Source organism: Callionymus lyra, chromosome 18, assembly GCF_982586985.1.
Source record: "Callionymus lyra chromosome 18, fCalLyr1.hap1.1, whole genome shotgun sequence".
Classification (NCBI taxonomy): domain Eukaryota; kingdom Metazoa; phylum Chordata; class Actinopteri; order Syngnathiformes; family Callionymidae; genus Callionymus; species Callionymus lyra.
The window spans coordinates 6116825-6144267 of NC_141835.1; the positions used below are offsets into that span (position 1 = coordinate 6116825).

The 27443-nt window shown below is 42.3% G+C and overlaps 5 protein-coding genes across 8 annotated transcripts in view; 3 read left to right on the top strand and 2 right to left on the bottom strand.

Annotated features, from left to right (window-relative positions):
* Positions 1–594: 594 nt before the first annotated feature.
* On the top strand, positions 595–6614 carry afg1la (AFG1 like ATPase a). The gene is made up of 13 exons (XM_087779649.1): positions 595–748; positions 950–1155; positions 1236–1287; positions 1346–1447; positions 3274–3404; positions 3469–3568; positions 3637–3695; positions 3756–3838; positions 3902–3972; positions 4035–4135; positions 4921–5061; positions 5123–5233; positions 6262–6614. Exons 1-13 carry the CDS (start codon positions 622–624, stop codon positions 6391–6393), a joined length of 1416 nt encoding a protein of 471 aa, XP_087635775.1. The 5' UTR covers positions 595–621; the 3' UTR covers positions 6394–6614.
* A 1392-nt stretch (positions 6615–8006) lies between these two features.
* foxo3a (forkhead box O3A) lies at positions 8007–15700 on the top strand. Its single transcript, XM_087779859.1, has 2 exons — positions 8007–8880; positions 12202–15700. Exons 1-2 carry the CDS (start codon positions 8341–8343, stop codon positions 13477–13479), a joined length of 1818 nt encoding a protein of 605 aa, XP_087635985.1. The 5' UTR covers positions 8007–8340; the 3' UTR covers positions 13480–15700.
* A 2040-nt stretch (positions 15701–17740) lies between these two features.
* zbtb24 (zinc finger and BTB domain containing 24) lies at positions 17741–21331 on the bottom strand. The gene is made up of 6 exons (XM_087779887.1): positions 20682–21331; positions 20455–20622; positions 19646–19729; positions 19491–19574; positions 19354–19435; positions 17741–18516 (listed from the first exon to the last, which is right to left on the bottom strand). Exons 1-6 carry the CDS (start codon positions 21325–21327, stop codon positions 17865–17867), a joined length of 1716 nt encoding a protein of 571 aa, XP_087636013.1. The 5' UTR covers positions 21328–21331; the 3' UTR covers positions 17741–17864.
* A 507-nt stretch (positions 21332–21838) lies between these two features.
* On the top strand, positions 21839–25896 carry ddo (D-aspartate oxidase). Of its 2 annotated transcripts, none has more exons than XM_087779871.1 (5): positions 21839–21855; positions 23165–23351; positions 24808–24916; positions 24977–25153; positions 25208–25896. In XM_087779871.1, exons 2-5 carry the CDS (start codon positions 23180–23182, stop codon positions 25758–25760), a joined length of 1011 nt encoding a protein of 336 aa, XP_087635997.1. In that variant the 5' UTR covers positions 21839–21855; positions 23165–23179; the 3' UTR covers positions 25761–25896. The 2 variants fall into 2 exon arrangements, with proteins under 2 accessions (XP_087635997.1, XP_087635996.1); XM_087779870.1 differs by lacking the exon at positions 21839–21855 and adding an exon at positions 22752–22883.
* Positions 25870–27443, bottom strand: part of sash1b (SAM and SH3 domain containing 1b) — a 46880-nt gene continuing 45306 nt past the window's right edge. For 2 of the 3 annotated variants that reach the window (XM_087779869.1, XM_087779868.1), the window contains one exon: positions 25870–26780. In XM_087779869.1, coding sequence (XP_087635995.1) covers positions 26509–26780 — 272 coding nt within the window. In that variant the 3' untranslated portion in view covers positions 25870–26508. The remainder of the gene's footprint in view (positions 26781–27443) is intronic. The other variant, XR_015709272.1, reaches the window with a different exon arrangement.

The following is a 27443-nucleotide window of genomic DNA, read 5'->3' on the forward strand; positions in this document are numbered from 1 at the left end:
TACTTAAAAGTGTCATAAATATAAGTAGTTTCACTATACAGTTAATAAAATGTTTCAAAATTGACATGGATTTTACTAGTAAAAGTTCAATTAAGATGTAATCATTGAAATATTTGTTTTAATTGTAGTTTTTTTTACACATTAAATAATATGTGTGGTAATTCTAATATTCAATTCACAATGTAATATAAGGGCTTAAGTGTTATGCAATTACAGTATAAGATTGAATTGCAAATTGTCAAAAAATGATGGTGGTGTTTTCTCTATTCTTTGCTCTTGACAAATATGCACATTTTTTGGGGTATATATTCCCATCTTTTGTGTTTTTATTCAATGTTAAAACATGAAGCAAATACATACATTAAATATAATAATTAAAAAATCCAAGTAGACCAATTAAGCTGTAGTTTTTTAAATGTATGCATTTGCTTCACGTTTTAACATCGAATAAAAACATAAAAGATGCGAATAGATACCCCAGAAACACGTGTTTTTTCGTCAAGAATATATATAGTACACATATATGACTGAATAAATGTCGCCCCCTACTGACGAACACGATCACAGTCCTGTCCATGTTGTCATCTCAATAAAGTTGTGGTGAAGGCGTTTGAATCCAAGATGGCGGCGCGCCTGCCAGTGTTTTTAAAAATGTCACCCTCAACCGCTTCTGCTTTTCGGTGTATTTTAAGGGAACAACATTCTTCTCGAAAGTTCCACAAGTCCTTGGCGCATTTTTACAGACGAGGTGAGGATTGTCGCGTGAAAAATGTCGATAAAAACAGTCCGACAGGAGTGACACATGCTCGCCTGTCAAACAGCTGCACCGATGCCTTTAAAAACATTTATCTTTACATTATTAGTCTTTTTTAAAAGCTCGGGAAAACATTCTTACCTTGTTTTTATTCCTCTGCTGTCACGTTAATAACATTATTATTATTATATTCAGGTTTCTCGGTGAACGTCCAGCCATCTGAGCAGGACAGTGTGGTCGGTACCGCCCGGTTCTGTGGACCTCTGGACCACTACAGTGGGTTGATCCAGGACGGGACACTTCGAGAAGACACGCACCAGAGAGCTGTGATGGAGACACTGGATAAGCTCCACAAGACCATGAGAGGATACGACAACACTCCAGCGTCTCTCTTTTCTAAGGTAAAGTAATAAAATCTATATATATTTGTTTTAAATCTCTCTCTGGTGTCTTTTAAAACTGAATAAATCTGTTCATGTAGTTGTTCACGAAGCCAAAACCTCCAAAAGGCTACTACATCTACGGGGATGTTGGTAAGAGACGAATGACTTTGTTTTCTTTGTGCAGGTTTGACAATTGTGTTTGTTTCAGGCACTGGTAAAACCATGGTGATGGACATGTTCTACTCGTATGTGGAGACGGAGAAGAAGAAGAGGGTCCACTTTCACGGTTTCATGCTGGATGTACATAAAAGTACGGACGCTAACTTTTATTCTTATTATTATCGTCGGTAATGACATTCTAACTGATTCATCTCTGTGATGCTGATGAAGTCATGGTTTTTGTTCATGTGCATGTTTGGCTCTGGTCTGTATTTATTTTCAAAATTTCATAAATTATTAAACGTTTTAAAGCTTTGCATCTCTTACAACACATTTTGAAATGTAGCCTTTGGTGTATAAAGGCTTTTTACTTCTGATTTTCTTAAATAGACTGTGTTTTTTAATCCTGACTTTAACTAGTGACTCTGGCTGTAGTGATACATGGATCTCACCATATGATTCGATACAACATGTTCAGCTCACGATAAGATATATATTCAACTCACGATATTATATATTCGGCTCACGATACGATATATTAGGCTCACGATATTATATATTCGGCTCACGATACGATATATTAGGCTCACGATATTATATATTCGGCTCACGATACGATATATTAGGCTCACGATATTATATATTCGGCTCACGATACAATATATTCGGCTCACGATACGATATATTCGGCTCACGATACGATATATTCGGCTCACAATACGATATATTCACCTCACGATACGATATATTCGGCTCACGATACGATATATTCGGCTCAAGATACGATATATTCGGCTCAAGATACGATACATTCGGCTCACGATACGATATATTCGGCTACAGATACGATATATTCGGCTCAAGATACAATATTTTCAGCTCAAGATACGATATATTCGGCTCACGATACAATATATTCGGCTAACGGTACTATATATTCTGCTTAAGATACGATACATTCGACTCAAGATACGATATATTCAGCTCACGATACGATATATTCAGCTCAAGATACGATATATTCGGCTCACGATACGATATATTCGGCTAACGGTACTATATATTCTGCTTAAGATACGATACATTCGACTCAAGATACGATATATTCAGCTCACGATACGATATAGTCAGCTCAAGATACGATATATTCAGCTCAAGATACGATATATTCGGCTCACGATACGATATATTCGGCTCACGATATGATATATTCGGCTCACGATATGATATATTCGGCTCAATATACGATATATTCAGCTCACAATACGATATATTCAGCTCACGATACGATATAGTCAGCTCAAGATACGATATATTCAGCTCAAGATACGATATATTCAGCTCACGATACGATATATTCGGCTCACGATATGATATATTCGGCTCAATATACGATATATTCAGCTCACAATACGATATATTCGGCTCACGATACGATATATTCGGCTCACGATACGATATATTCGGCTCAATATACAATATATTCAGCTCTCGATACGATATATTCGGCTCACGATACGATATATTCGGCTCAAGATACGATATATATTCGGCTACAGATACAATATATTCGGTTCACGGTACGATATATTCGGCTACAGATACAATATATACGGCTACAGATACGATATATTTGGCTCACGATATTATATATTCGGCTCACGATACGATATATTCAGCTCATGATACGATATATTCAGCTCACGATATGATATTTTCGTCATACGATACGATCTCCACCTGACGATAAAATGCGATACATTCGGCTCATGATATGATTCGATAAGATATAATATATTTACTTCATGATACGATATGTTTTGCCAACAATAGGATGTATTCAGATCACCACATGATTTACTCGCATAGTTAACATTATGACATTGTTATTATTGTTATCAATGTCAATTTATATATTTGTGTATGAATATTATATTTTGTCTCAACTCCTACTAGTGACTTATGTTGTCTTTCCAGGAATCCATCGACTCAAGCAGAGTATGCCCAAAAGGAAAGCTGGGAAAATGGCCAAATCCTACGACCCTATAGCTCCGGTGGCCGAAGAGATCAGCGAAGAGGCGTCTCTCCTCTGCTTCGACGAGTTCCAGGTAGGTTTACCTGCACGTCACGACGGCTTCTATTGGAGTTTCTCACCTTCGCTCCTCACCGTAGGTCACCGACATCGCGGACGCCATGATTCTGAAGCAGCTTTTTGAGAATCTGTTCTTGCACGGCGTCGTTGTCGTCGCCACGTCCAATCGACCGCCTGTAGGTGAGCGTAGAAATATACGAGTCCGACTTTAATTAGGTTTTTATTTTAAACTATTTTCTTTTGATCAGATTTGTATAAAAACGGACTCCAGAGGGTGAACTTTGTGCCGTTCATCGCCGTCTTACAGGTGAATCTGTTCGTTCTTGAACACTGAAGTTTTTTTTAACTTCATTGTTGTTCTGAACAGAACTATTGCCAAACACTACGCCTTGATTCTGGCATCGACTACCGCAGGAGAAACAGACCTTCTGCCGGGAAATTGTATTTCTTGTACGTGAGTATTCGAAGCTTTAGCTGTAGCGTCGGTTGCGCTGAACACGTCGTGCGTTGCAGGTCCGGCGAGCCGGACGTCGAGGCGACTCTAGACCAGATGTTTGACGAACTGGCCTTCAAGCAGAACGACAGTGAGTGTTTGTCTTTAGCTGTGACGTGTCGACGACTTCTTCACGTACTTGTTGTTCTTCAGTCACTCGTCCGAGGGTTCTGAACGTCCACAACAGGAACGTGCGCTTGAACAAAGCGTGCGGAACCATCGCCGACTGCACCTTCGAGGAGCTCTGTGACCGAGTGAGTCCATGTGTGGAGAAATGAACGACAAATACTTGTTTCTAATCCCATCCTTTTATGTAAATAAGTAAGTAATTTTTATTTGTATAGCGCTTTTCCAGACCAGGGTCACAAAGCGCTTAAACAATCAAAACAATACTCAATAAAGTATATACTTTAAAGATCAAGATAAAACTGATAACACAACAGGAGTTCCAGAAAATCAAGGAAAAGCCTGAACAAATAAAAACGTCTTAAGATGTTTTTTGAAGGAGTCAGTAGATCATCAAACACAGAGAGAGAGGAAGATCGTTCCAAAGCTTAGGAGCAACAGTCTGGAAGGATTTCTCTCCTCTGGTCCTGAACCGTGTTCAGGGACCATCAGTAGATTCTGATGCACAGACCTCAGAGCCCGAGCTGGGGTGTAAGGCTGGATCAGATCAGTGATGTAAGGAGGAGCCTAACCATGAATAGATCTGAAAGTAAGAACCAGAATTTTAAAGTTGATCCTGAAAGAAACTGGAAGCCAGTGAAGAGTTTTAAGGATCGGAGAAATGTGAGTTCTTCTACTAGAGCAGCTCAGAATTCTCGCTGCAGAGTTCTGAATCAACTGCAGGCGAGACAGATCCTTCTTGTTAAGACATGAAAACAAACTGTTACAATAGTCCAGACGAGAAGAAACAAACACATGGATTACAAGCTCCAGATCATGTTGTGACAACATTTTCCTAAGTTAAGAGATTTTTCTCAGTTGAAGGAAACAGTTTCTTGTCAGTTTTCTGCAGTGTTTATGTGGTTTCATCCAGCCTTTAGGGGCGAGCGACTACCTGGAGATGTCCCGGCTGTTCGACACCATCTTCATCCGACACATTCCTCTGCTGACGGTGAACAAGAAGACGCAGGCCAGACGACTGATCACGCTGGTGGACGCTCTCTACGACCACAAGGTGAGTTTAAACACTTGTGTTCAATCAACGCTCTGACCGGGGGAACCTTCCGCCGGCGCAGGTGAGAGTGGTGATCCTGGCCGACCAGACGCTCGACGACCTCTTCGTCCACGACGGGGATCACGGTCACGACGAGGGCCACATTCTGATGGACGATCTCGGGCTGAAGCGGGTGAGAGTTGAGCCTGTTTTTTCCTGTTTAAGCTTCCGGACGCTTGTGAGAAGAATGAGGGGATTTGAACTGATCGAGTGTAGCCTCGCACTTTTATTCAACATTCGACCCAAAAACCTTCATCTCAAAGTCTCAAAAGAATCTTTACTTTCCTTTGAAAATGTAACTTAAACATGAGAAATAAAATAATCTGAATGCAATCAGAATAGTGAGTCAAATATTAGTATAAAAAATAATTCGAATTTTATTTTTTTTGGGAGAAAAAAAACAACAACAACCTCCTCTTACAGTAAATGTTTATATTGCAGATGATTCTGTGACTCTTGAATAGAAAACACACATTAAAGTGTAGGAATATAGTAATAAAGATGTTTTGAAATGATATAGAATTGTTTTTCCAGCTCACAGCAACACAGACGATAGATTCATGAAACAAGAACAAAGTGCAATAAAAAGAAAGTACAAAATGACACAATCTAAGTCTAGAGATAAAGAACATAGATCAAAGAAAAAGATTAAAAGATTAACATAAAATATCATCTTTTCACTCCTGCCCCCAAACTCAGAATTAAACAATCTAATATCACGTGTAATGAATGAGTCCCTGAGTCTATTAGTGTTGCATCATGGGAAGGAGCATTCATGCTTCATCTGCTTCTCTGTTCACTGATGACAGTGTTCAGAGGATGATGTCATCATCCATCATGGAAATTGAAATTGTTTTAAATATTAACAGTTGAAAGAAAAAATGAAATAAATTACTCCATATTTCTCCAAATAACAGAAAAAGAAAAGACAATTTAATGTTCTAATAAAAATAAAAATAAAACGGTATATATATGATTTGTTTCAATGTGTTTTGAAAAAAATATAAAAAATATAATATAATAAAAGGAGAATATATGGAGAAAGATTTGCCTAAAATAACTAGGAAAATATAAAATAACTTTCTTGTTTAAATTCTCATATTCCTGAAGTGCTTTCACTCTTTAAATGAATGTATGATTCTGACGTTCCCTCACCTTCAGGACGAAGCCAGCAGTCTGTCCATCTTCAGCGGCGAGGAAGAGAGGTTTGCCTTCCAGAGAACAGTGTCTCGACTCACAGAGATGCAGACGGAGGAATACTGGCTGGAAGGAGACAGAAGCCAGAAATCATAGTCGCAACATTGGAGAGACAAAGAAAAAAAAGGCTCGTCTTCCATCTGTGGACCATCACAAACTGACAAAAACTCCACCACTGGCACGACTTGGTGTCGTACAGGAAGTATTTATTTCCATCATGAATCTTTTAAAAACATTCTGCACTTTATGGATCATTTTAAGAACTAAATATATCAATAATAACATTTTAAATGACATGTAAATATGATTTAAGGGACATTTTTATTAAATGTTTTATCTGGATTGTGTGTGTTCCTGATCTTAAATGAGATGATTGACGGCCTGGAATTGGGGGAGGAGTCCCCGGGACGGACCCAAACTCTCTGGAGAGATTTATTTTTCATTAATTAATTCATTTTCATTCATCATTATCATCTTTATTTTTATTTAGGTAAATGTTTTCACAAGAGAATGAAGGTAAATCCTGGAAAGCGCTGACACGGCACATTCCTCTGCCAAGGGCATTATTTGACATGCTTATGAAAATACTACACACAATCAAGTTAATACAACACTTAAATGAATGAATCATTGTATTGAGTGGCAGGAAAAGAAAAACGATGTGAGACTTGCACATGTTTTGACGACTAGTTATACAATTGTTTCTTAAAGGAATGTTTAGTAAACAATTATCACATATTTTGTCACGATATTCAAAAGAAACCCTGGTTTATTTTAGTGATTAAATTTCATCCGGATATTTAAAAATCATAACTAATGTGAAACTAACTCTCCTGACATGTAGTAAACGTTCTTATCTCCAAGATGCAGTAAGTTCCTCATCATGACCTTGTTTTTAACGTATTACTTTATAAAGTTACTCTGAAATCTGGACGAACGAAAGGTTACGAGAGTCCATTATGCCGCCCGCCTTGTTAATACAACGAGTCCCTTGGAGATGGAGACTTCCAGGATTGACGAACAGTGACAAACCTCCATGTTTTGACCAATCACAGCAGAGTGGGCGTGGTTATGGTCAACAAGATTTCATCTCCAGTAAAACATTTTCCAGTGGGCGGAGCTTAAGATCATTTTCTAATGTCAATATTTCAATGAAATGAGAAGTTTATACAAACACACACTGATAATACAATAGAGTACAACAACACAACAACACACACGCAAATCAACACATCATTAGTTACCTTTTAAATAGTCGTAACGTTTGGAATTTGACCTTCCGGGCCACCGTAGTTATCTTCAGTTCCAGCCAGCAATAAAAAACCGTAATTTAAAAATCGTGGAACTACAGTATTCCACCAGAAATATCATTATTTTTTCTCATTTTTCACGTTTCATATGCATTTTAAAAATATATATATATTCAGAAGGTTTTGAGTGGTTTTGCTAACTAGCATGTAAACGTTAATAAAACACGAGCCTCCACACCGGAAGTGTTTTCTTTGAATATTATTTAAAACGTAAAAATTGGTGATTATTGATTTTTTTATTGATTTTTTATTTCTAACCGACATCGACTGACGTTGAGATGTTGGGGTGCAGCAGACACAGGAGGAGGGTGACGTCACCGCCAACATCTCCTCACTGTCACTTTAACTCCGCGCGCGCGCCGCAGACGCGTCTCTCTCGTGCGCGCGCAGCAGCTGCAGGTTCGGATGAAGCTGCCGAGGATTCTTCTGTGGACGGGTCAGGATGCGCGAGAGCCTCGGCACCAGAGCCGGATCCTGACGGGCCTGCGAGGCCGGACCTGAGGGCAGAACCAGGATCAGAACCAGGATCCTGGAGGTTCTTCGATCCGAGACCCGGAGAGTCAAGATGGCAGCGGAGAGGATGAGCCGCTGACGGAACCACCTTGTGAAGGAACGCGGTTCGGACCCCCCCCCCCCCCCCCTCTCACGTGACTGGACCCGGGGTGCGTGCTGGATGGAGCTCCGCATCTGGACCTGCTGAGACGAAGACCCGAATCTTAAGAGAACCACGACGATGGCCGAGGAGTCCGGCCCCGACCCGCCTCTGAAGGTCGAGATCGACCCGGACTTTGAGCCCCAGAAGCGACCCCGCTCCTGCACTTGGCCCCTGCCGCGGCCGGAGTCCGACTCGGGGGGCAAGCCCGGGACCGGAGACCCTGACGTCATCCCGGAGGAAGAGGATGACGACGAGGATGCGGGGACCGCGGCTCGGGACGTCGAGGCTCTGCAGCCTGCGGGCCCCCGGGGGCCCGCCTCGCTGCCCGTGGCGGTCCAGCGCGGACCCCGCAGCAGGGACGACACGGACGGGGGGTCGCCCTCCTCCGCCGCGCACACCCCCACCACCAGTACTCTGTCCGGGTCCGCCTCCCACCTGAGGAAGTCCTCGGCCCGCAGGAACGCCTGGGGGAACTACTCGTACGCGGACCTGATCACGCAGGCCATCGAGAGCAGCCCCGAGAAGAGGCTGACCTTGTCCCAGATCTACGACTGGATGGTCCGGTCGGTGCCGTACTTCAAGGACAAAGGGGACAGCAACAGTTCCGCGGGATGGAAGGTGAGACAAAGAGAAAACACACACCTTCGTTCAGGTCCAGGAGCCTTGGCGCGACAATAACACACACATTCCTCAACACAACACACTCTTTTGTTGTGAATGACACAATGTTTGGATGTTTTTTGTGAATATAAATCTACACTTTTTTTACATATTTACCAAGAACACGATCCATTTATAATCAGATCATGACTAGAATACTAATAAAATAGAAATAAATAATGATATTTATTGAATGTATCTTGACACACAAATTGTGTTTAGTACGAATCAAAACAAACCGTTTTTTTAACAGATTTTATTTGAATTGTTGTTCATGCATTAACTAGTATTTTCCTTCAGTATAAACAAACGAAATTGACCGTTACTTGCTCTTTTTAACTTATTTTCTGTATGCATTTTCTATAGGATTTGAAATTATAATTTTTTAATCAAAATATTTTACTGCAAATTGGGTGTCATTTTGTTGTATAAGTACTTTTCTACTAAATATATTTTTCTACATGATTCATAGAGAGATTGATTGAGAACTTGGGGAAATTGTCTGTAAGTGTGAGTGTGTGTGTGAATGGTTGTGTGTCTTTGTGTGTCCTGCGACAGACTGGCGTCCTGTCCAGGGTGTCCCCCCTTTTGGAAGAAACTGGGACCCCTACAACCACATAAGGGAAAACAAATTATAAAACAATAATAATATAGTAATAAATAAATAAATTGCAGAAAATATCGATTTAGTGCGACTCAAAATACTTTTAACTATCTTGTCTTAACTAGTATTTTCCAGTTGAGTATAAACGCGGACATTTACCTTTAATTAATCTACTAAACTTATTTTCTATATACTTTCTCCATCAAGATCTTTTACTTAAATGTGTTGTATAAATACTATTTATTTATGCCCATCAACAATGCTAGTAAAAATGAGTTAAAACGCCTCCTGAACACTTTTTATATTCCTTATTTCATTCTTAACATGTCAACATTATTACACCTTGTCAAAATGTTTAGGTTTTATAAGTATATAAATATTAAAAAGGAGGAGGTGAATGAAACAGTAGCGAGTAGTCATTTTAAAAACATAAAGCTATCGCTAAGGCTAAGCTAACCCCAAGCTAGCACATGCTAATGATAATATGCTACACCAATGAATCGGAAACTTTTATTGCAAATGTTGTAAACACAACACAAGGAATGTCTGTGAGTGTCAGTACATAATAAAATAACTAAATAAGATAAACAAGCAATAATATATATATATATATATATATATATATATATATATATAAAATAGAACTAAGCAATGTTATGGTTTTATTTTTAAGTACTAGTTTAGCCCAAGAATCGTCTTCTCTGCTATAAGGTAGAATAAAGTAAAAATGTTTCTTCTTTTTATTGTAGAATAATAAGCAGTGAGTTCATCTCCATCTATGTAGGATGGCAACCTTTCCAGGGTGTCCCCTAGATGAAAACCAAGACAAAAACAACAACTAGGGAATGACATGAGAACCGATGTCATCGATGCCTCCCGCGTTGAGCTGAAACAATATTTAGCAACGACGATTTTATGGCTCGACGTGGGCTGGTTCCTCCCGGTCAGGCGGCTTTCGTCGCCGCAGCGAAGAGTCAAGGGTTAAACTCAGAAGTGCCGACATCAGCGATTTCCTCGAAGATGCTTCATTTGACATTCCACTTTAAGCTTCCTGCAGAGCGACGGCGATGTCCTCGACGCGCCCGCGGTCGTAAATCCAGACGCGTCCCAGTGCCCGTGGAGAAAAAAAATCAGGATATTGCTGTGATTCCAGATTAAACAACAAGCTTTGTCTGCAGCGGGTTTTTTTTTTCTTCTTCTGGTTCAGGCTCCGTAGAGAATCCAAGCCAAACATTAAGCTGCAGTTGATGACCATCCAGTGACTCTGCCCCGCTGTGTGCCACACTGGCGGCTCCCGGGGTCTTCGGGCAGAGGAATCAATCAGCTGACTATGAATTATGTAGGTCAACGTGTTGCAGCGTGAGAGACGCTCACTGTTCCTCTCTGGATGTGGCTCTCTGGTCGAACTGGCGTTACTCCAGTCCTCGCCGAGAACAAGGCCGCTGCAGCACGGCGGTGGTGGTGGGGGAGGGGGGACGGCCAGAGTCGAGCTGCTGGTGATTTATCTTCCTCTTTGTATCTGGACGGCGTTTTATTAAATATACATCCTCTGTGACGTCTGATGATGGATCGCCTTTCGTCAAGGACTCCCATCGTAACGTGGCGTTACACACCCCCGCGATTGCGTCACCCTTGGAAGTGTAAACATGATTCCAAAAGCATCTCAGATATTGCTGCGATGTAGGGACTTGATCTTGCAGTTTAACACATGGTGAGATGCCGGTGAAAAGAACAAGATCATGACTACGCATATTGGACCTCGAATAGTGAGTCTTTTAAGTGTCCGTCTTGAGTCTCCTGGAAAGGCTCCCACCAACTTTCGAAAAAACAAAGCGCCAAAGAAGTTTCTACCAACATTTATATCAATAGCTTTTAGGGAATGGTGTTTTGAAATCATGGTTTGTCAATTTCAACACCCCACCCACGATGGTCAATCTTTGGTTTTAAGATTGTCCCAGAATGAATCAACCGAACACTCGAATCATGGCTGTGTAAAGCAGCCTTCGAGTCACATGCTTGCCTGACATTTTATGGCCCCTTTCCACCTACTCGTCTTAGGCCTACTGCACTCGACTTGAATCTAAGCAGTTTGTGTTGTGTTTCCACCAGCAGGGTACATCTGCACTGTTTGTAGTACCTGCTTCGCTATGGTCTTAAGGGATCTGCCCTAGCGCTCGACTGAGTGCACGCCAATGATTGGTCAGAGAGTGAGGTCACTGAGAAGTGGTTATAGCAGCCCAGCCACCACGAGGTAGGTGGCAGGACCGGTGGAAACACAACAGCCACTCCAAATACCAGCGCCCAAGACTTTGTTAAAACTTGTTCCCATCTCGGTAATAATAGAAACAAGGTTGTTTCTTTAAGCCTGACCTTTCGCAACGACAAATTCTGACACCAGTCTGGCCTTTTACACTTTCACTGCTTCCATTATAGCACACCAAAATCCCCTCATAGCTTCAGGGTTGACTTAGTGTTTGATTAGATAAATCCTTCGAGTGGTGGATTTAAGAGAATCTCCTCATCTTAAAGAGAATTAGAGTTTATAAAATCTGCCTGGAAGGGCTCCAAACAAAGCTTAACTGGCTGAATAGAAGTCTCAGGGAGAGCCTGTGACAGTCTTTAGCTCTCCAAACATTTGAATTTACCTCTCTTTCCTTTTCTTTTTTCTCATTTAGAACTCCATCAGACACAATCTGTCCCTTCACAGTCGCTTTGTAAAGGTCCAGAATGAGGGTACAGGGAAGAGTTCCTGGTGGATGGTCAATCCTGAGGGAGGAAAGGGAGGCAAAGCTCCTCGTCGACGAGCCGTCTCCATGGACAACAGCAAGTACATCAAGGGGGCTCGTGGACGTGCCAACAAGAAGAAGGCATCTCTTCAGGCCAGTCAGGACGGCAGCTCAGAGAGCTCGTCCAGCCTCTCAAAGTGGACAGGGAGTCCCACCTCCCGCAGTAGCGACGAGCTGGATGCCTGGACAGATTTTCGCTCCCGCACCAATTCCAATGCCAGCACCATCAGCGGTCGCCTTTCACCGATCCTGGCAAACCTCGAACTGGACGAGGTGCCGGACGATGACTCACCTCTGTCCCCAATGCTCTACTCCAGTCCCAGCAGCATGTCCCCGTCCACTGGCCCCACTGGCCTCTCCGACCTGACATGCATGAACCTCAATGACGGTCTGTCTGATAACTTTGACGACCTCTTGGACAACATAAGCCTGACTGCATCCCAGCAGCCCCCTCCTGGAGAGGAGGACATCAGCGCCAACGGTCAGGGAAGCCCAGTGTTTACCTTCAGCTGCTCTGGAAGCAGTCCGTCCAGCAGCTATGCGCCAAACCCTCTTTTCAGCCCACCGTCCATCACAAGCCTGCGCCAGTCGCCCATGCAGACCATTCAAGAGAACAAGCAGACCACCTTCTCCTGCCTCTTTAGTGACCACCAGATGCTGCAGGATCTCCTCAGTCTGGACTCCCACAGCCACAGCAATGTACTGCTCACCAAGTCTGACCCGCTCATGTCGCAGGCCAGCACTGCCATCGCCCTGCAAAACTCCCGCCGGAATGCTTTGCTGTTGCGCAAAGATCATGTTCTGGTGCACCAACAAGTCAGAAGCCCTCCAGTCACCGGTTGGCCAGCTGGCTTGTCAACCCCTGAAAACGGAGGCTTGGGCCTGAGTACCGACGCCGATGCCAAGCGGCCTCCCCTTAAATCACCCAGCAAGAACATCCCTGGTCTGGCAGGACCGGACCGGTTCTCTGCAGACCTTGATTTTGACGTCTTTAATAGTAGCTTAGAGTGTGACATGGACTCCATCATCCGCAACGAACTGATGGACGCCGACTGTCTGGACCTCAGCTTCGACAGTCGTCTCTCATCGGCCCAAAACGGAAACAGAAACTCTGGAAGCTTCGCCGGCTCCAAAAAGACGTCGACCCGAAACTGGGTCCCCAGCTGAGGGGCTGCTACTCAAAGAGACTCCAAGCTTTGTGTGTTGACGTAGAGAAACATAAGAGACCAACAAACATTTTAAAGTCTTGACCCGACAAGGTGCGTGCCGGCATGATGTCGCTCTAAGATGGATTCTCACTATTTATCGAATCGCGGCTTTACGTACAATTTTTAACAAGAGTGGTGAAATATGCAGGTGTTGGTTTTCATTGTCGCAACTAGAGGGGGCGCTCACGTGACTTTAAATGTTTGACATCTGGTTCAGTATTTTTAAATGTCTCCAGTGCGCAGTGGTGTCTGGGAAATGGAGCAAAAATGGAAAGCTACGTTCACAATACCACCTTTTTATTTTGCGCTAGTAGTTCAAGAGTCGATGTTAAATGGACCCGATAGAAGACTTAGTGGTTTACGTCCAATATGAGATGTTCGCTTTGCTTAAATGTTAACTTCCTTTTTGGGGTCACGGCACCAGTTCCTCACAGGCAATTGAGACAATTAAGCTAGCTAACCATGCTAATCGTGGACAAATGTTTGGATCTGAAAGAAGTTGCAAACACTTTAGACAAAAGGACAGAAAAGTCGACCCCAATTTTTACCATGTATTTCATCGTCAGTTTTATCGCCTTCAACGCGGCGCCAGTATTTCCGTCCGATCAAGCCGTACTGTGAACGTAGCTGACGGTTTGAAAGCCGTTCTGCTTGCAACACCACGTGAGAAGCTCATGTTAGTCTCAGGGAATCACTCATATCACCCCAGATGATCCACGTCTCCTTTACTCCGCGTGTTTTTTGCCAAACCGGCCGCCGGCCTCGGAGGGAGGATCGACGGCGTGTTTACAGAAATCAAAAGCTGCAGAGAATTTTACATTCTGAGTGGAAGATACTTGACAAAACCTTTTCTTTTTTTTCCAATAGTATTATTTGAGAAATGTAGCCTAAACAAGGGAGAGGAGGGTGTTCACTTGAGAAAACTTTGCTTTTCACTTTCCCTGACGAAGTCACAGTTTAATTCAATTTTATTTAACGTGTCAATGAATAAATATGTATTTCAAGACAATATAACATAATAATTGAATAGTTAACTAAATAAATGTCCTCTTTAATCTTTAAATAACTTATTTGTTGCATTTTGTCACGTTTCTGACTTTTATAGGCGTCGATACTTTACCAAAATATCTTTTAAATTAATTAAAGGCAGAAAAATATTGTAACTTTTATAGCATCTTGTTCAACAACTATTCAACTTTTAAGACGATGAAATAATAACCATTCAAAATCATTTTATTTTAAGCCAAAACTAGGAAATAGAAAATGTTTCCTTTAAGATACTGGTGATATTTAACCTTTATGTTCTTTTAATCAAATGATCCCTGGTAAATATTGTGTTTCTAATGTAAATAAATGGCAGATACAAATATATGTGTTTGTTCCCAGTAAATAATCTAAAAAAAAACCCCCACAGATCCTACCAACAAAAAAATGTTTTTTTCTTGCTTCTCTCAAGTGAATGGAGTCGACAGTAGTTCTTTACAACAGCTTGTCTCGTCATGGACGCACCAAACATCACATGTACAGTCATCAGTGTGACCTGACGTGTTCCTGTGAGCAGTGTTTTCACTTGACCCGCCGTTTCAGTGACTTTACTGTGAATTCTGTTCCCGTCCCGAGATGTTCTCCTCCTCCTTCTCGTCCTCCTCCTCCTCCTCCCTTCTTCTTCTTCTTCCGCCGTCGTTATTGCACTGAGGGGGAAAACGGAAGCGATCCGGCTTTGGAAGCGACACCACTTGAAGCAGAAGTTCTGGGTGCTATAAATAAGCAGATAACAGGGAGCGGCTGCAGCATCAGCACCTCCCGTGTTATCAGCGCCGCAGCAGAGGAGCTTCACCCTCACGAGCCATTTTCAAAAAAAAAAACACAATAATTGCCAAAATGCTCCTCTTTAGAGAGATTAAAAAAAAAAAAAGACGTTTACTTATTTATTTAGAGTGTAGACCTGTTGGCAAACGGTGCTTAATAATTGTACGGATTTTAGGAGGAACATCCACTAGCTTTAGGAACGATAGAGAAGTCGTGCTTCCAGACATCCTGTGAATAATCTCATGAATTAAAATCACCTTTTAGTAACATCCACTGCCAACGACTTCATTTCTAAACAAACATTAAAAAAAAGCAGATTGTGATCTTTGGTTGTATCAGTGATGGTGCATGTAAATAAAGCTCTAAAGAAGCAGCGACTCCTTCCTTCTTAACGCCCCCCCGGGGAGGAAACCGCAGGTGAGACGCCATTGGTTAATCCCGTCGCCGCCCGGCGGCCAATCAGGCGCTGTATCCACGAAGGACAGAGAGATTACCTGAAGGGTCAGCGTGATTTTTTTTTTTGGAGACAGATGTGCCTCAGCATCACATGTCATGTTGGACCTGCATCTGAAGGCGACGACCCCCCGGAGAGGTGTTGCACCCCTCTGCTGGTCAACCTGTGGAACTGCGTTATTTAATTAAAAATAAAAAACTGTTGCCATGGCAACACAACAAGGCAGTAGTAATGCAAGTGTATCATTTGTGAAATCGCTTGGATGAGAGGAGTCACGTGACCAGGTTTACACCAGGGATTATATTTAAAGTATATTTAAATGGGTTCAATAGATTGTTATGACAGGATTTTATTTGGGTACAAAAACAGGAAGTAGATGATTATTAATTGTTTTTTTTATATCCAAAAAATATATTTTTATGTGCTGCTAGGTTGTTGAGAGAGTATATAATAAAGCTACGATTAGCTTGAATCGAGCTACGATTAGCTTGAGTCAAACTACGATTATCTTGTATCAAACTACGATTAGCTTGAACCGAGCTACAATTAGCTTAAGTCAAACTACGATTAGCTTGAACCAAACTAAGATTAGCTTGAACTCAGCTACAATTAGCTTGAACCAAACTACATTTAGCTTGAATCAAACTACGATTAGCTTGACTCAAGCTACAATTAGCGTGTATCAAACTACGATTAGCTTTTAACAAATTATGATTCGCTTGAATCAAGCTACGATTCGCTTGAATCCAACTACCATTAGCTAGAATCAAGCTACGACTAGCTTGTATCAAACTACGATTAGCTTGAATCAAGCTACGATGCGCTTGAATCAAACCACCATTAGCTTGAATCAAGCTACAATTAGCTGGAATCAAACTATGATTAGCTTGAATCAAGCTACGATTCGCTTGAATCAAGCTACGACTAGCTTGTATCAAACTACGATTAGCTTGAATCAAGTTATGATTCGCTTGAATCAAACCACCTTTAGCTTGAATTAAGCTACAATTAGCTTGCATCAAACTACCATTAGCTTGAATCAAGCTACGACTAGCTTGTATCAAACTATGATTAGCTTGAATCAAGCTACGATTTGCTTGAATCAAACCACCTTTAGCTTGAATCAAGCTACAATTAGCTTGTGTCAAACTACCATTAGCTTGAATCAAGCTATGACTAGCTTGTAACAAACTACGATTAGCTTGAATCAAGCTACGATTTGCTTGAATCAAACCACCATTAGCTTGAATCAAGCTACAATTAGCTTGTATCAAGCTACGACTAGCTTGTATCAAACTACGATTAGCTTGAATCAAGTCATGATTCGCTTGAATCAAACCACCTTTAGCTTGAATTAAGCTACAATTAGCTTGTATCAAACTACCATTAGCTTGAATCAAGCTACGACTAGCTTGTATCAAACTACGATTAGCTTGAATCAAGCTACGATTTGCTTGAATCAAACCACCTTTAGCTTGAATCAAGCTACAATTAGCTTGTATCAAACTACCATTAGCTTGAATCAAGCTATGACTAGCTTGTAACAAACTACGATTAGCTTGAATCAAGCTACGATTTGCTTGAATCAAACCACCATTAGCTTGAATCAAGCTACAATTAGCTTGAATCAAGCTACGATTAGCTTGAATCAAGCTACGCTTAGCTTGTATCAAACTACGATTAGGTTTATTTTGATGTGAAGTGTCCACCATTGAGCCACTTTCCAAATAATGGAAAGCAGTCTGACTTCCTCTCTAGACAAACTGCATGTTCCATCTGAAAAAAGTCTGGGTAGAAACAGGCCCGGGGGCCAAATCTGTCCCGCCAGGTCATTTTATTTCCAGACAAGAACTTTACAAACAATTGATGCATGAAAATCGTAACCAAGAATAATAAACAGTTTATAAAGTTGAGCTAGTTCCTAACGTAGCAGGCGACACAAATATGATCTCCTTGGCAGAGGTAATAAAACAGGTTTATAAAATTCTTACACATATTTGTTACATCATGAATACAACAACGGGTTCTTGATGAGATCACAATGTTTCCCAGAAACAGGAAGTGCCGGTTCAACTCGGAGGTCAGTGGTGCGGCAGTCCGGTGGTGTAGAGGTAGGACACGGTCCCGGCCTGGATCTGGAAGGTCTGGCCCTGGATGTGGTGCCCGCTGATCTGCTGGCTGGTCTGGCTGACGGAGATGGGCTGATGGCCGCCGCTCAGGTGGATGTTCTGGTTGTGGTGGTCCAGCGGCGTCATCACCTGCAGGGGCCTCTGGGAGATATGCACGTGCTGCGGGGGGCCGTGCTGGGCCTGCAGGTGCTCCATGGTCTCTTTGCTCAGGGTGATGACGTGCATCTGCTCCGACGTCTGCGGCGCCTCCCCCAGGTCTCCGGTCACGTCGCCGGGGCCGACCAGCGCCACCCCCGCCGACCCTCCCTCCGAGTCCATGATGCTGATCTCCTGGTTCTGCCCGAAGTCCACCTCGTCGGCGGTCACCACCAGCTGGACCTCCTGCTGGGGGACGTAGACGCCGCCCGCCTCCACAGGGGGCGCCGAGCGCTCCTTGCTGTGGGTGAGCGCGTGAGTCCTCAGGTTGTCCAGGCGGGTGAAGGAGAGGCTGCAGGACGAGCAGGAGAACGGCTTCTTGCCCGAGTGAGAGGTCACGTGACGCCGCCGGGCGCTGCCGTCGGAGAACGACTTGTCGCAGATGTCGCACTTGTACGGCTTCTCCCCTCTGGAAGAGCAACACTCAGGGTGACTCGGGTCACATGACACGTTTGGACGTCAACCAGGGTAAAAGACGCATTACGCTGACCTCTGGTGGACCGCGAAGGTAATACAAGTGGAGCACCAACTATTAATATAGTCTTCATGAGATTCAAACTGTTGAACTGATTAAGAAATGTTTCTGACACTAAATTCATTATTTTCTTTAGTTTTTAACTATAGATTTTAGTAAATACAAGTTATTAATCTAATTTTTCCTTCTTTTTATTTAGTTATGAAGTGAGTTTTTTATGACTCACATTTAAATTAATATTATGATATGTATTATTAAACTACATTTAAAAAATAAAACAATGTACACATTTAATTTAAGAATTTTTCATTGTCAAAATCACATATTTTGCTTGATTTCACAACCTTTCGTGTCAAGTTTTTTCATCATATTGAGCTTTTTTCTTCATCAGTTCATTCATTTACTTCTTTGGCTTCTCACGACATTCGCTGCATAAAATATGGACCTTTTTTAATTAATTTAATATAAATTTGGTTTTAAAGTCAGAAACGGGTTTAAATCAAACAAATAATAATGACTGATTCATGAGGAAATAAACGTTTTAGATTTAAATCAATAAACTAAGAATTTTCTACTGTATAATTAAAATAATAATAAAAAGTAAAATAAAGTAAATAAAACAGTTTTCCTCCACACACAAGAACGTTTATTTATTAATTTATTTTTTTTAAATGTATTAAATATACACAAAAGATTGTGTATTATACAACTTTTATATTGTTTTTTCTGCTTCATAATACATCATAAAAATAATCAAAGTTTAAATCTGACCTGTGGATCCTCATGTGCGTCTGCAGCGACGTCTTGGCGGAGAAACACTTGCCGCAGACTTCACAGGTGAACGGCTTCTCACCTGCGGAGACTCGTCCTTCAGATTCTGACCAGACGATCGTACAAGAGAAACGAACCCGTGTGCGTCCTCAGGTGCTTCTTCAGCTGCGCCGTGTCCAGAAACCTGCGATGACACTCGGCACATTCCGGCAGAGATTTACCTGGAGTGGTACGGAAAAAAAAAGAAGGTCTGAGTAACAACGTGGAGTCTTCAGGTGCGACGTTCTCGTACCTGTGTGGACCTTGTAGTGACTCTTCAGTTGCCTCTTCTGGGTGAAGGTCTTTTCACATTTGTCACAGGAGAAGGATTTCTTACCTGGAGATGGAGAAACTGGAAAGTCACTTTGATCTAATGTGTGTATTGACAAGAATCTGTTGATACGTATCACGATATAGTGTCAACGATATGATATATAGTTATACTGTAGTAACAAGGATATTTTTGTAGTATTGTCACGTACTTGACTGGTGTTTCAGAATTTACAGACCACATGACTCTTGACGAAGTTGTAACTGCTTTCATTTGTTTTCAAACCAAAATATGTCCAAACATCAGCTTTAAAAGCTGCTGGAGGCCAGTGTATCCTCTCGACCTCAGTTTTAACTGCTTTCATTGGTTTTCAAACCAAAATATGTGCAAACATCAGCTTTAAAAGATGCTGGAGGCCAGTGTATCCTCTCGTCCTCAGTTTTAACTGCTTTCATTTGTTTTGAAACCAAAATATGTCCAAACATTAGCTTTAAAAGCTGCTGGACTCACTGTATCCTCTCGTCCCCAGTCATCGCGGGATTTCATTGTGCAACTGCTGCCGTTTAGTGGTTTAAAACTTCAAGTATGATTTATTTTATTGTATATACACTTTATTGAAATATAAATCATAAAATAACTATTATAAAAAGTATGATTTGAAAGGGAAAGGAAAATAATAATCAATCCAGTACTTGAATAACTATTGATAAACATGGGTTGTTTAAGTGAATTAAAGTTTTTTTTACACTACTTGGATTTACTCCGCGTAACGATCTGGGCTCCAGACGCACCTTCATGCAGGTTCATGTGCTCCTTCAGAGAGTGTTTGGTGACCAGAGCCTTGGAGCAGATGGAGCAGACGTAAGGTTTCTCTCCGGTGTGGATGCGCTGGTGGACCAGCAGGCTGTGCTTCTGAGTGAAGCTCTTCCCGCAGACGGAGCAGCCGAACGGTTTCTCTCCTGGACAAGACACACGGGGTCACACATGGGGTCCTCGGCTACTCTCCGGGGACACTGACCTGTGTGGGTCATCTGGTGACCCCTCAGGAGCACGTTGCTCTTGAACACTTGGCCGCAGTCGTGGCAGCGATGCTCTGGGTTTTTCTTCCTCCTGTCGGTCGCCGCAGGTTCCTCGCCGCCGACGCTGAAGGCCTTGTACTTCAGCGGGAGAGTGATTTTCCGTTTCCTCCTCCGGCTCTCCACTTTCCCACTTTCCTCGTGATCGGACCGAAGACCTTCTTCTTTGGAGGTCTGGACTTCTTTGGCTTCCTTCTTCCTCCGTCCTTCCTTACAGCCGGCGAGCAGAGAGACCAGTTCTTCCACCCGCATCAGTCGAGCGGTGGCCAGCAGCTGCTGGACGTCGCCTTCCTCCACGCTGACCTTGGCGCTGTAGATGAAGTCCAGCACCAGCCGGACCGGTCCGGCCAGCATCCCGTCCAGCCGGTGGGTGGTGCGAGGCGCCTGATCCCCGGCCGTGAACATGAGGGAGAAGAAGTCGCTGCTCGCCGCCAGGAGGGCCTTGTGACCCTTGAAGTGAGCGTCCTCCACCACCAGGGTGACGTCGCACAGGAGGTCCAGCTTCCGAAGTTGATCGAATTTGCCGAGGACGTTGTTTTTGTGCGAGTTCGAGTGGAAATGAAGGGAAGCTGTGTCGCCGTGAGACATTTTCTGTAGCTGAAGCGAAGAAAAAACAGCAGAAAGGGATTCAAAGTATAAACGAAAGTACTAAAAAACAAAGAGCGAATTAAAGGCTCTGTGCTTCAGATTCAGAGAGACATGTAAACTCTGTATCGTTCTCACTTTTATACAAGTAAACTGACTTTAAACCACATCTGTTTTCTATACTTTAAGTTAGTATAAGTCACATTCTTAACCTGACATTCTTGATATTTGTGGCTTATATTGACGCAAACATATTCATTTCTGGAGGTTATTCTGTTGCGTGCGACTCATCGGTTATTTAACGTACATTGAACATCAAATAAAGTCATATTTAAATACTTGAAATACTTTATTCAAGCAGGATAATCGACTTCAACTCATTAAATGTATGTATATAGTGCTTGTGTGACTCCGATCACTAGGGGGCGTCAATACCATCTGTGAACCGGATATGTATATAAAATATATGTTGAAAACAACATACGGCTGAAGGCGTGTCTCTGTAAACTTCGATAAAAGACATTATTACAGGTAAGTTTTCAAGTCTGTTTTTGTAAACAATATAATTGCATCGCTTCGTCTAAAATAATACTTTAATGTTGACAATCTTTAAAACGTTTATTGTTCTTTAAGTTCTAACACAGGATCCATGTTTGAAGCGAAAAAATGTAAACGACAAAAAGAATCGTCAAATATCACAAACGAGATTATTTATTATTATTTATTAACAATCATTCGTTTGAGAAAAATCGAGTTTGAGAAGAAAAAAGCGACGTAAAAATAGTTTTGAATAATATTAATATATTAAAAACACTATTTTTTAAAGTGTATTTATTGATAAGTTTTAGAAAAATCTAATTTGAGAAGGAAAAAAGCGACGTAAATTAGTTTTTTACACTATTAATATATTAAAAACACCATTATTATAAGGAATAAGTGTATTTATTGATAATTTAATTATGTAAGAATTTGCGTTTACGTTTTATTTAAAAATCAAAAGTTTGAAAAGAATAAATGTTTTCTTTAAAGCGACACAAGTTTATAACATTTATAAGCACCAGGGTAATAAATAAACTCACATAAAGTTCTACCTATACCTATATATATATATTTATAAAAATAAATGTTAAGTAGCTCGAAGGTGTTAGCAGCTGACTGCAACGTTAGCAAGGTTAGCACAAATGCTACAACGAAGCAGGAATGTTCCGCCTACAGCCTTTGAAAGCCAACATGCTTTGAACTGTTGACACCGAAATATAAGGATATATTCAACCAACTAACTCGTTTATAACGGGTTGAACTCGCGCTGAGAGTTATCCCTCTTTGTATCTAGCTGCAAGGACCTTACCGTCGTGTCTCCCGTTGGACCCGGCTGGCACGAGAGTCGACCGGAGCTCTCGCGAGAGTCGAGAACGAGACTTGCCCGTTGCACCTTCAAATAAACAAGATCTTTGATCCGAGTTTACGAGGAGGTCAAAGTTTAACATCACTCAAGAGGAAGATAGTTCCGTGAGGGAATAAAAGACGTTTATTGAGGATCCAAAACACACGAATATTAGGTAATATTTGCTTTAAATATTCAATTTTAAACGTTGAAAAATGTTCAATTAGACTTGTTTTTTGCACCCATGTCACGTGAGAAGCCAATAAAGACGCTAAAATATCTGTTTTTACGAGAACAAATAGTATTAAATCTCAAGCGGTGAAAATATAGTGTGACCTGAGATTAAAATAGAATCTGGCAGAAGAACACAGTTGTGTGAGCAGCAGGTGATCTCCATTCTCATGTCGTTGCACAAGCCTCAGGTTATTGATCCACGACGTACATGAACATTTACAGGTTCTCGTGACCAGGATGAAGAGCGTGAAGGTGGCGGTCGTCGGAGGAGGCGTCGTCGGCTTCTCCACCGCCGTCTGCGTGGCCGAGGCGCTTCCCTTCTGCTCCGTGACCCTCCTGGCCGAGAAGTTCACCCCGAACACCACCAGCGACGGAGCCGCCGGACTCCTGTTCTCGGGGCCGTTCCCAGGTTTGACGAGTTTGACGTCGGTACACGGATGTATCGCAGTACTTTCTTCTCATAATACTGTATTAGTTATATAAATAGTTATTTTATGGTTTATAGTTCAACAAAGTGTTTAAAATTAACTAACTTAAGGAACAAATGAAAGCAGTTACGACTGAGGACGAGAGGATACAGTGACTCCAGCAGCTTTTAAAGCTGATGTTTGGACATATTTTGGTTTGAAAACAAATGAAAGCAGTTACAACTGAGGACGAGAGGATACAGTGACTCCAGCAGCTTTTAAAGCTGATGTTTGGACATATTTTGGTTTGAAAACAAATGAAAGCAGTTACAACTGAGGACGAGAGGATACAGTGACTCCAGCAGCTTTTAAAGCTGATGTTTGGACATATTTTGGTTTGAAAACAAATGAAAGCAGTTACAACTGAGGACGAGCGGATACAGTGACTCCAGCAGCTTTTAAAGCTGATGTTTGGACATATTTTGGTTTGAAAACAAATTAAAGCAGTTACGACTGAGGACGAGAGGATACAGTGACTCCAGCAGCTTTTAAAGCTGATGTTTGGACATATTTTGGTTTGAAAACAAATGAAAGCAGTTACAACTGAGGACGAGAGGATACAGTGACTCCAGCAGCTTTTAAAGCTGATGTTTGAACATATTTTGGTTTGAAAACAAATGAAAGCAGTTACAACTGAGGACGAGAGGATACAGTGACTCCAGCAGCTTTTAAAGCTGATGTTTGGACATATTTTGGTTTGAAAACAAATTAAAGCAGTTACGACTGAGGACGAGAGGATACAGTGACTCCAGCAGCTTTTAAAGCTGATGTTTGGACATATTTTGGTTTGAAAACAAATGAAAGCAGTTACAACTGAGGACGAGAGGATACAGTGACTCTAGCAGCTTTTAAAGCTGATGTTTGGACATATTTTGGTTTGAAAACAAATTAAAGCAGTTACGACTGAGGACGAGAGGATACAGTGACTCCAGCAGCTTTTAAAGCTGATGTTTGGACATATTTTGGTTTGAAAACAAATGAAAGCAGTTACAACTGAGGACGAGAGGATACAGTGACTCCAGCAGCTTTTAAAGCTGATGTTTGGACATATTTTGGTTTGAAAACAAATTAAAGCAGTTACAACTGAGGACGAGAGGATACAGTGACTCCAGCAGCTTTTAAAGCTGATGTTTGAACATATTTTGGTTTGAAAACAAATGAAAGCAGTTACAACTGAGGACAAGAGGATACAGTGACTCCAGCAGCTTTTAAAGCTGATGTTTGGACATATTTTGGTTTGAAAACAAATGAAAGCAGTTACGACTTCGTCAAGAGTCATGTGGTCTGTAAATACTACAACACCAGAGTCAAGTACTGGACAATACTACACATATATACTTGTTACTACAGTATAGCGCATAGTCTTTCCTGTATCGTGATACATATCGTACTCTTCAGATATCGCCCTGGAGAGGCAGAAACGCTGGTTCAAGGATGGCTTCGATCATCTGATGACTATCGCCACGTCTGAAGACTCGCCGGACGCCGGAGTCATGCTCAGCTCCGGGTATAGAAAGCAGATATGACTGATCGTCTAGAGAGTGTTTCTGAAAAGTTTCTCCTCCAGGTGGCAGATCTTCAAGGAGATCCCGGAAGAGAAGACTCCGTTCTTCGCAGACATGCTTCCTCATTTCCGGGTCATGGCGGATCAGGAGCTCAAGCAGTTTCCGGGGCACAAGTTCGGCCACGCCTTCACCACCATCAAGTGCGAGTGCTCCACGTACCTGCTGTGGCTGGAGAGAAGGTGAGGAGTTCTTGTCGGACCTCCACCGGGTCACTCAAGATCTGGTCTCCGAAGGTTGACGAGGGCCGGCGGACGAGTGGAGCGCCGCAAGGTGGACCACCTTCAGGAACTGAGCGGCTACGACATCATCGTCAACTGTTCCGGGCTGGGCGCCAGGACCCTGGTGGGCGACTCCTCCGTGTACCCGGTCCGAGGTCAGGTCCTGAAGCTGGAGGCGCCCTGGCTGAATCACTTCATCCGGGCCGGGGACGGGATGACCTACATCTACCCCGGGGTCAAGTACGTGACGGCGGGTGGGACCAGGCAGCAGGACGACTGGCGCCTGGAGGTGGACGAAGGCGACACGCGGAGCATCCTGGAGCGCTGCACGGAACTGGTGCCGTCCATCGCCAAGGCCAAGATCCTGGGCCAGTGGGTAGGTCTGCGGCCCAGCAGGAAGAACCCCCGGGTGGAGCGGGAGGTGGTCCAGCTCAGGGGGCGCAAGATCCCCGTGGTTCATAACTACGGCCACGGAGGCTGGGGGGTCACTCTGGCGTGGGGCACCGCCGTGGACGCCCTTGGGTTGGTCAGACAAGCGCTGCATGAGCCCCTACAGGCTAAGTTGTGAATTACACTTGAAAAAGCATCAGCGGTCGATGATTTAATGTAATAATTAATATAAATGTAACACTTGTGACTTGATTAAGGGTTTTTGGTGCTAATAAAGAATTTTCTAATTTCAATAAAGATGTTTATTTTAACAACTTTACAGTGTTTAAGCGACGAAGGTAGAAAAAAAAGGAGATAATATTGATTAATAATGTTATGAATTACAGTATATTCTATTAAAGTTTAATAGCGTTTTTAATCGACCATAAACAATTCCTACATCTTTGAAGGCAACACTTATAGTATAGTATATACATTAGTACACAAACAAATGTTTGTTATCACGGGAAGACAAAATGTAAAATAAAACCTGGATGATAATCTTCAATAATTCCGTTTATTCTCCACAACTGTCGTAACTCAAAACACAAACACAGTCACTAGTGTCGTTTATTTAACCAACATTCAAAATTATTCTCCCTTGAATTTTTGGAGGAAGTTTCAGCTTCTGCTTCTGCATGTCGTCGCCGAGGACGCGCTTGTAAATAAGTGACGCGTGACGGGTCACCTGACGGGTCACCTGACGGGTCACCTGACGGGTCACCTGACGGGTCACCTGACGGGTCACCTGACGGGTCACCTGACGGGTCACATGACGGGTCACCTGACGGGTCACCTGACGGGTCGTTACGGCAGCATCTCAATAGTATTGGTAATGATGTAGTTTAAGGCTCAGATCGAGAAGTTGCGATATTTACGCTGGTGTTTTAGTTCCGAAGCTCCATCAGAGACAAACTTCTTCTCAGTTCGTCTCCTGGGCCGACGCTCACCTCGGGGCAGCTGCGGCTCCTCGCCATGACGGCGCCGGGTCCGGTGGTCGAGGGGTCAAAGTTCAGGTGGTGAGTCGGCGGGAGGGAAGGAAGGGTTTGGGGTTCGACGCCGGGCGGAGGAGGAGGGTCGGGGACCTCCGGGGACGCGACCCAGCTGGACTCGAAGCCAGAAGACGAGCGACTGATGGAGGGAGTCTCGCCGTCTGGACCTGGAAGAGAAGTGCGACGCCGAGGGGTTCGTCAGTCAAGAGGAGGCGAGAGCAAAGAAGAGAGGAAGCGGAGGTTTCGACCACGGAGCAGTTTATTCTCGTGACAGCAGCAGAAACTCCGGCGTCAGTGACTCAAAGTGAAACGTTTAACCTCGTGTTCCGGCGAACTGTCGCCGCCTCAGGCACGTAAGACAATATAGTGCAACATTATTGGTCTAAACACACAGCAGGCAAATGAAGTCGTATGTCGATGACGTGACGATGATTGTCTGAACAAATGTTCACGTTAAACCATTTCTCTGCCAGGGTTTAGATCGATGGAGAGATTTGAGCCAAAATAACCCGTGAAACATTTGACAAGCGGCTCAAGTTACTAACGTTTTGAATCTAATCTTATTCATTCACATGATTAAAAAAAAATAGCTCTAGTTTTCTAAAGATTTTCTTTTTCACAAATAATTATAATTGTATTATTCATTTAATTTGACAAATAAGTTATATTATTTATCTATTTATTTAATAATTTTAAAAATTAAATTGACAAACAATTTTGAATTTACTATTTATAAAATATTCTCAATATATTATACAAAATTATTTTTATTTAATTCTTTACAAGTCATATTGTTTGTAATATTAATTAATTTTTCTATTTATCCTTAA

Excerpts from the sequence above, each read along its gene's own strand:
- zbtb24 (XM_087779887.1), bottom strand. The coding sequence starts at position 21,327 with ATGTCTCACGGCGACACAGCTTCCCTTCATTTCCACTCGAACTCGCAC. Across the intron at positions 20,623-20,681 it reads TCACCAGATGACCCACACAG|GAGAGAAACCGTTCGGCTGC; the intron begins GTCAGTGTCCCC and ends TGTCTTGTCCAG. Across the intron at positions 19,575-19,645 it reads TCACTACAAGGTCCACACAG|GTAAATCTCTGCCGGAATGT; the intron begins GTACGAGAACGT and ends GTACCACTCCAG.
- afg1la (XM_087779649.1), top strand. The coding sequence starts at position 622 with ATGGCGGCGCGCCTGCCAGTGTTTTTAAAAATGTCACCCTCAACCGCT. Across the intron at positions 749-949 it reads GGCGCATTTTTACAGACGAG|GTTTCTCGGTGAACGTCCAG; the intron begins GTGAGGATTGTC and ends TATTATATTCAG. Across the intron at positions 1,156-1,235 it reads CAGCGTCTCTCTTTTCTAAG|TTGTTCACGAAGCCAAAACC; the intron begins GTAAAGTAATAA and ends CTGTTCATGTAG.
- foxo3a (XM_087779859.1), top strand. The coding sequence starts at position 8,341 with ATGGCCGAGGAGTCCGGCCCCGACCCGCCTCTGAAGGTCGAGATCGAC. Across the intron at positions 8,881-12,201 it reads ACAGTTCCGCGGGATGGAAG|AACTCCATCAGACACAATCT; the intron begins GTGAGACAAAGA and ends TTTCTCATTTAG.
- ddo (XM_087779871.1), top strand. The coding sequence starts at position 23,180 with ATGAAGAGCGTGAAGGTGGCGGTCGTCGGAGGAGGCGTCGTCGGCTTC. Across the intron at positions 23,352-24,807 it reads GTTCTCGGGGCCGTTCCCAG|ATATCGCCCTGGAGAGGCAG; the intron begins GTTTGACGAGTT and ends CGTACTCTTCAG. Across the intron at positions 25,154-25,207 it reads CTGCTGTGGCTGGAGAGAAG|GTTGACGAGGGCCGGCGGAC; the intron begins GTGAGGAGTTCT and ends TGGTCTCCGAAG.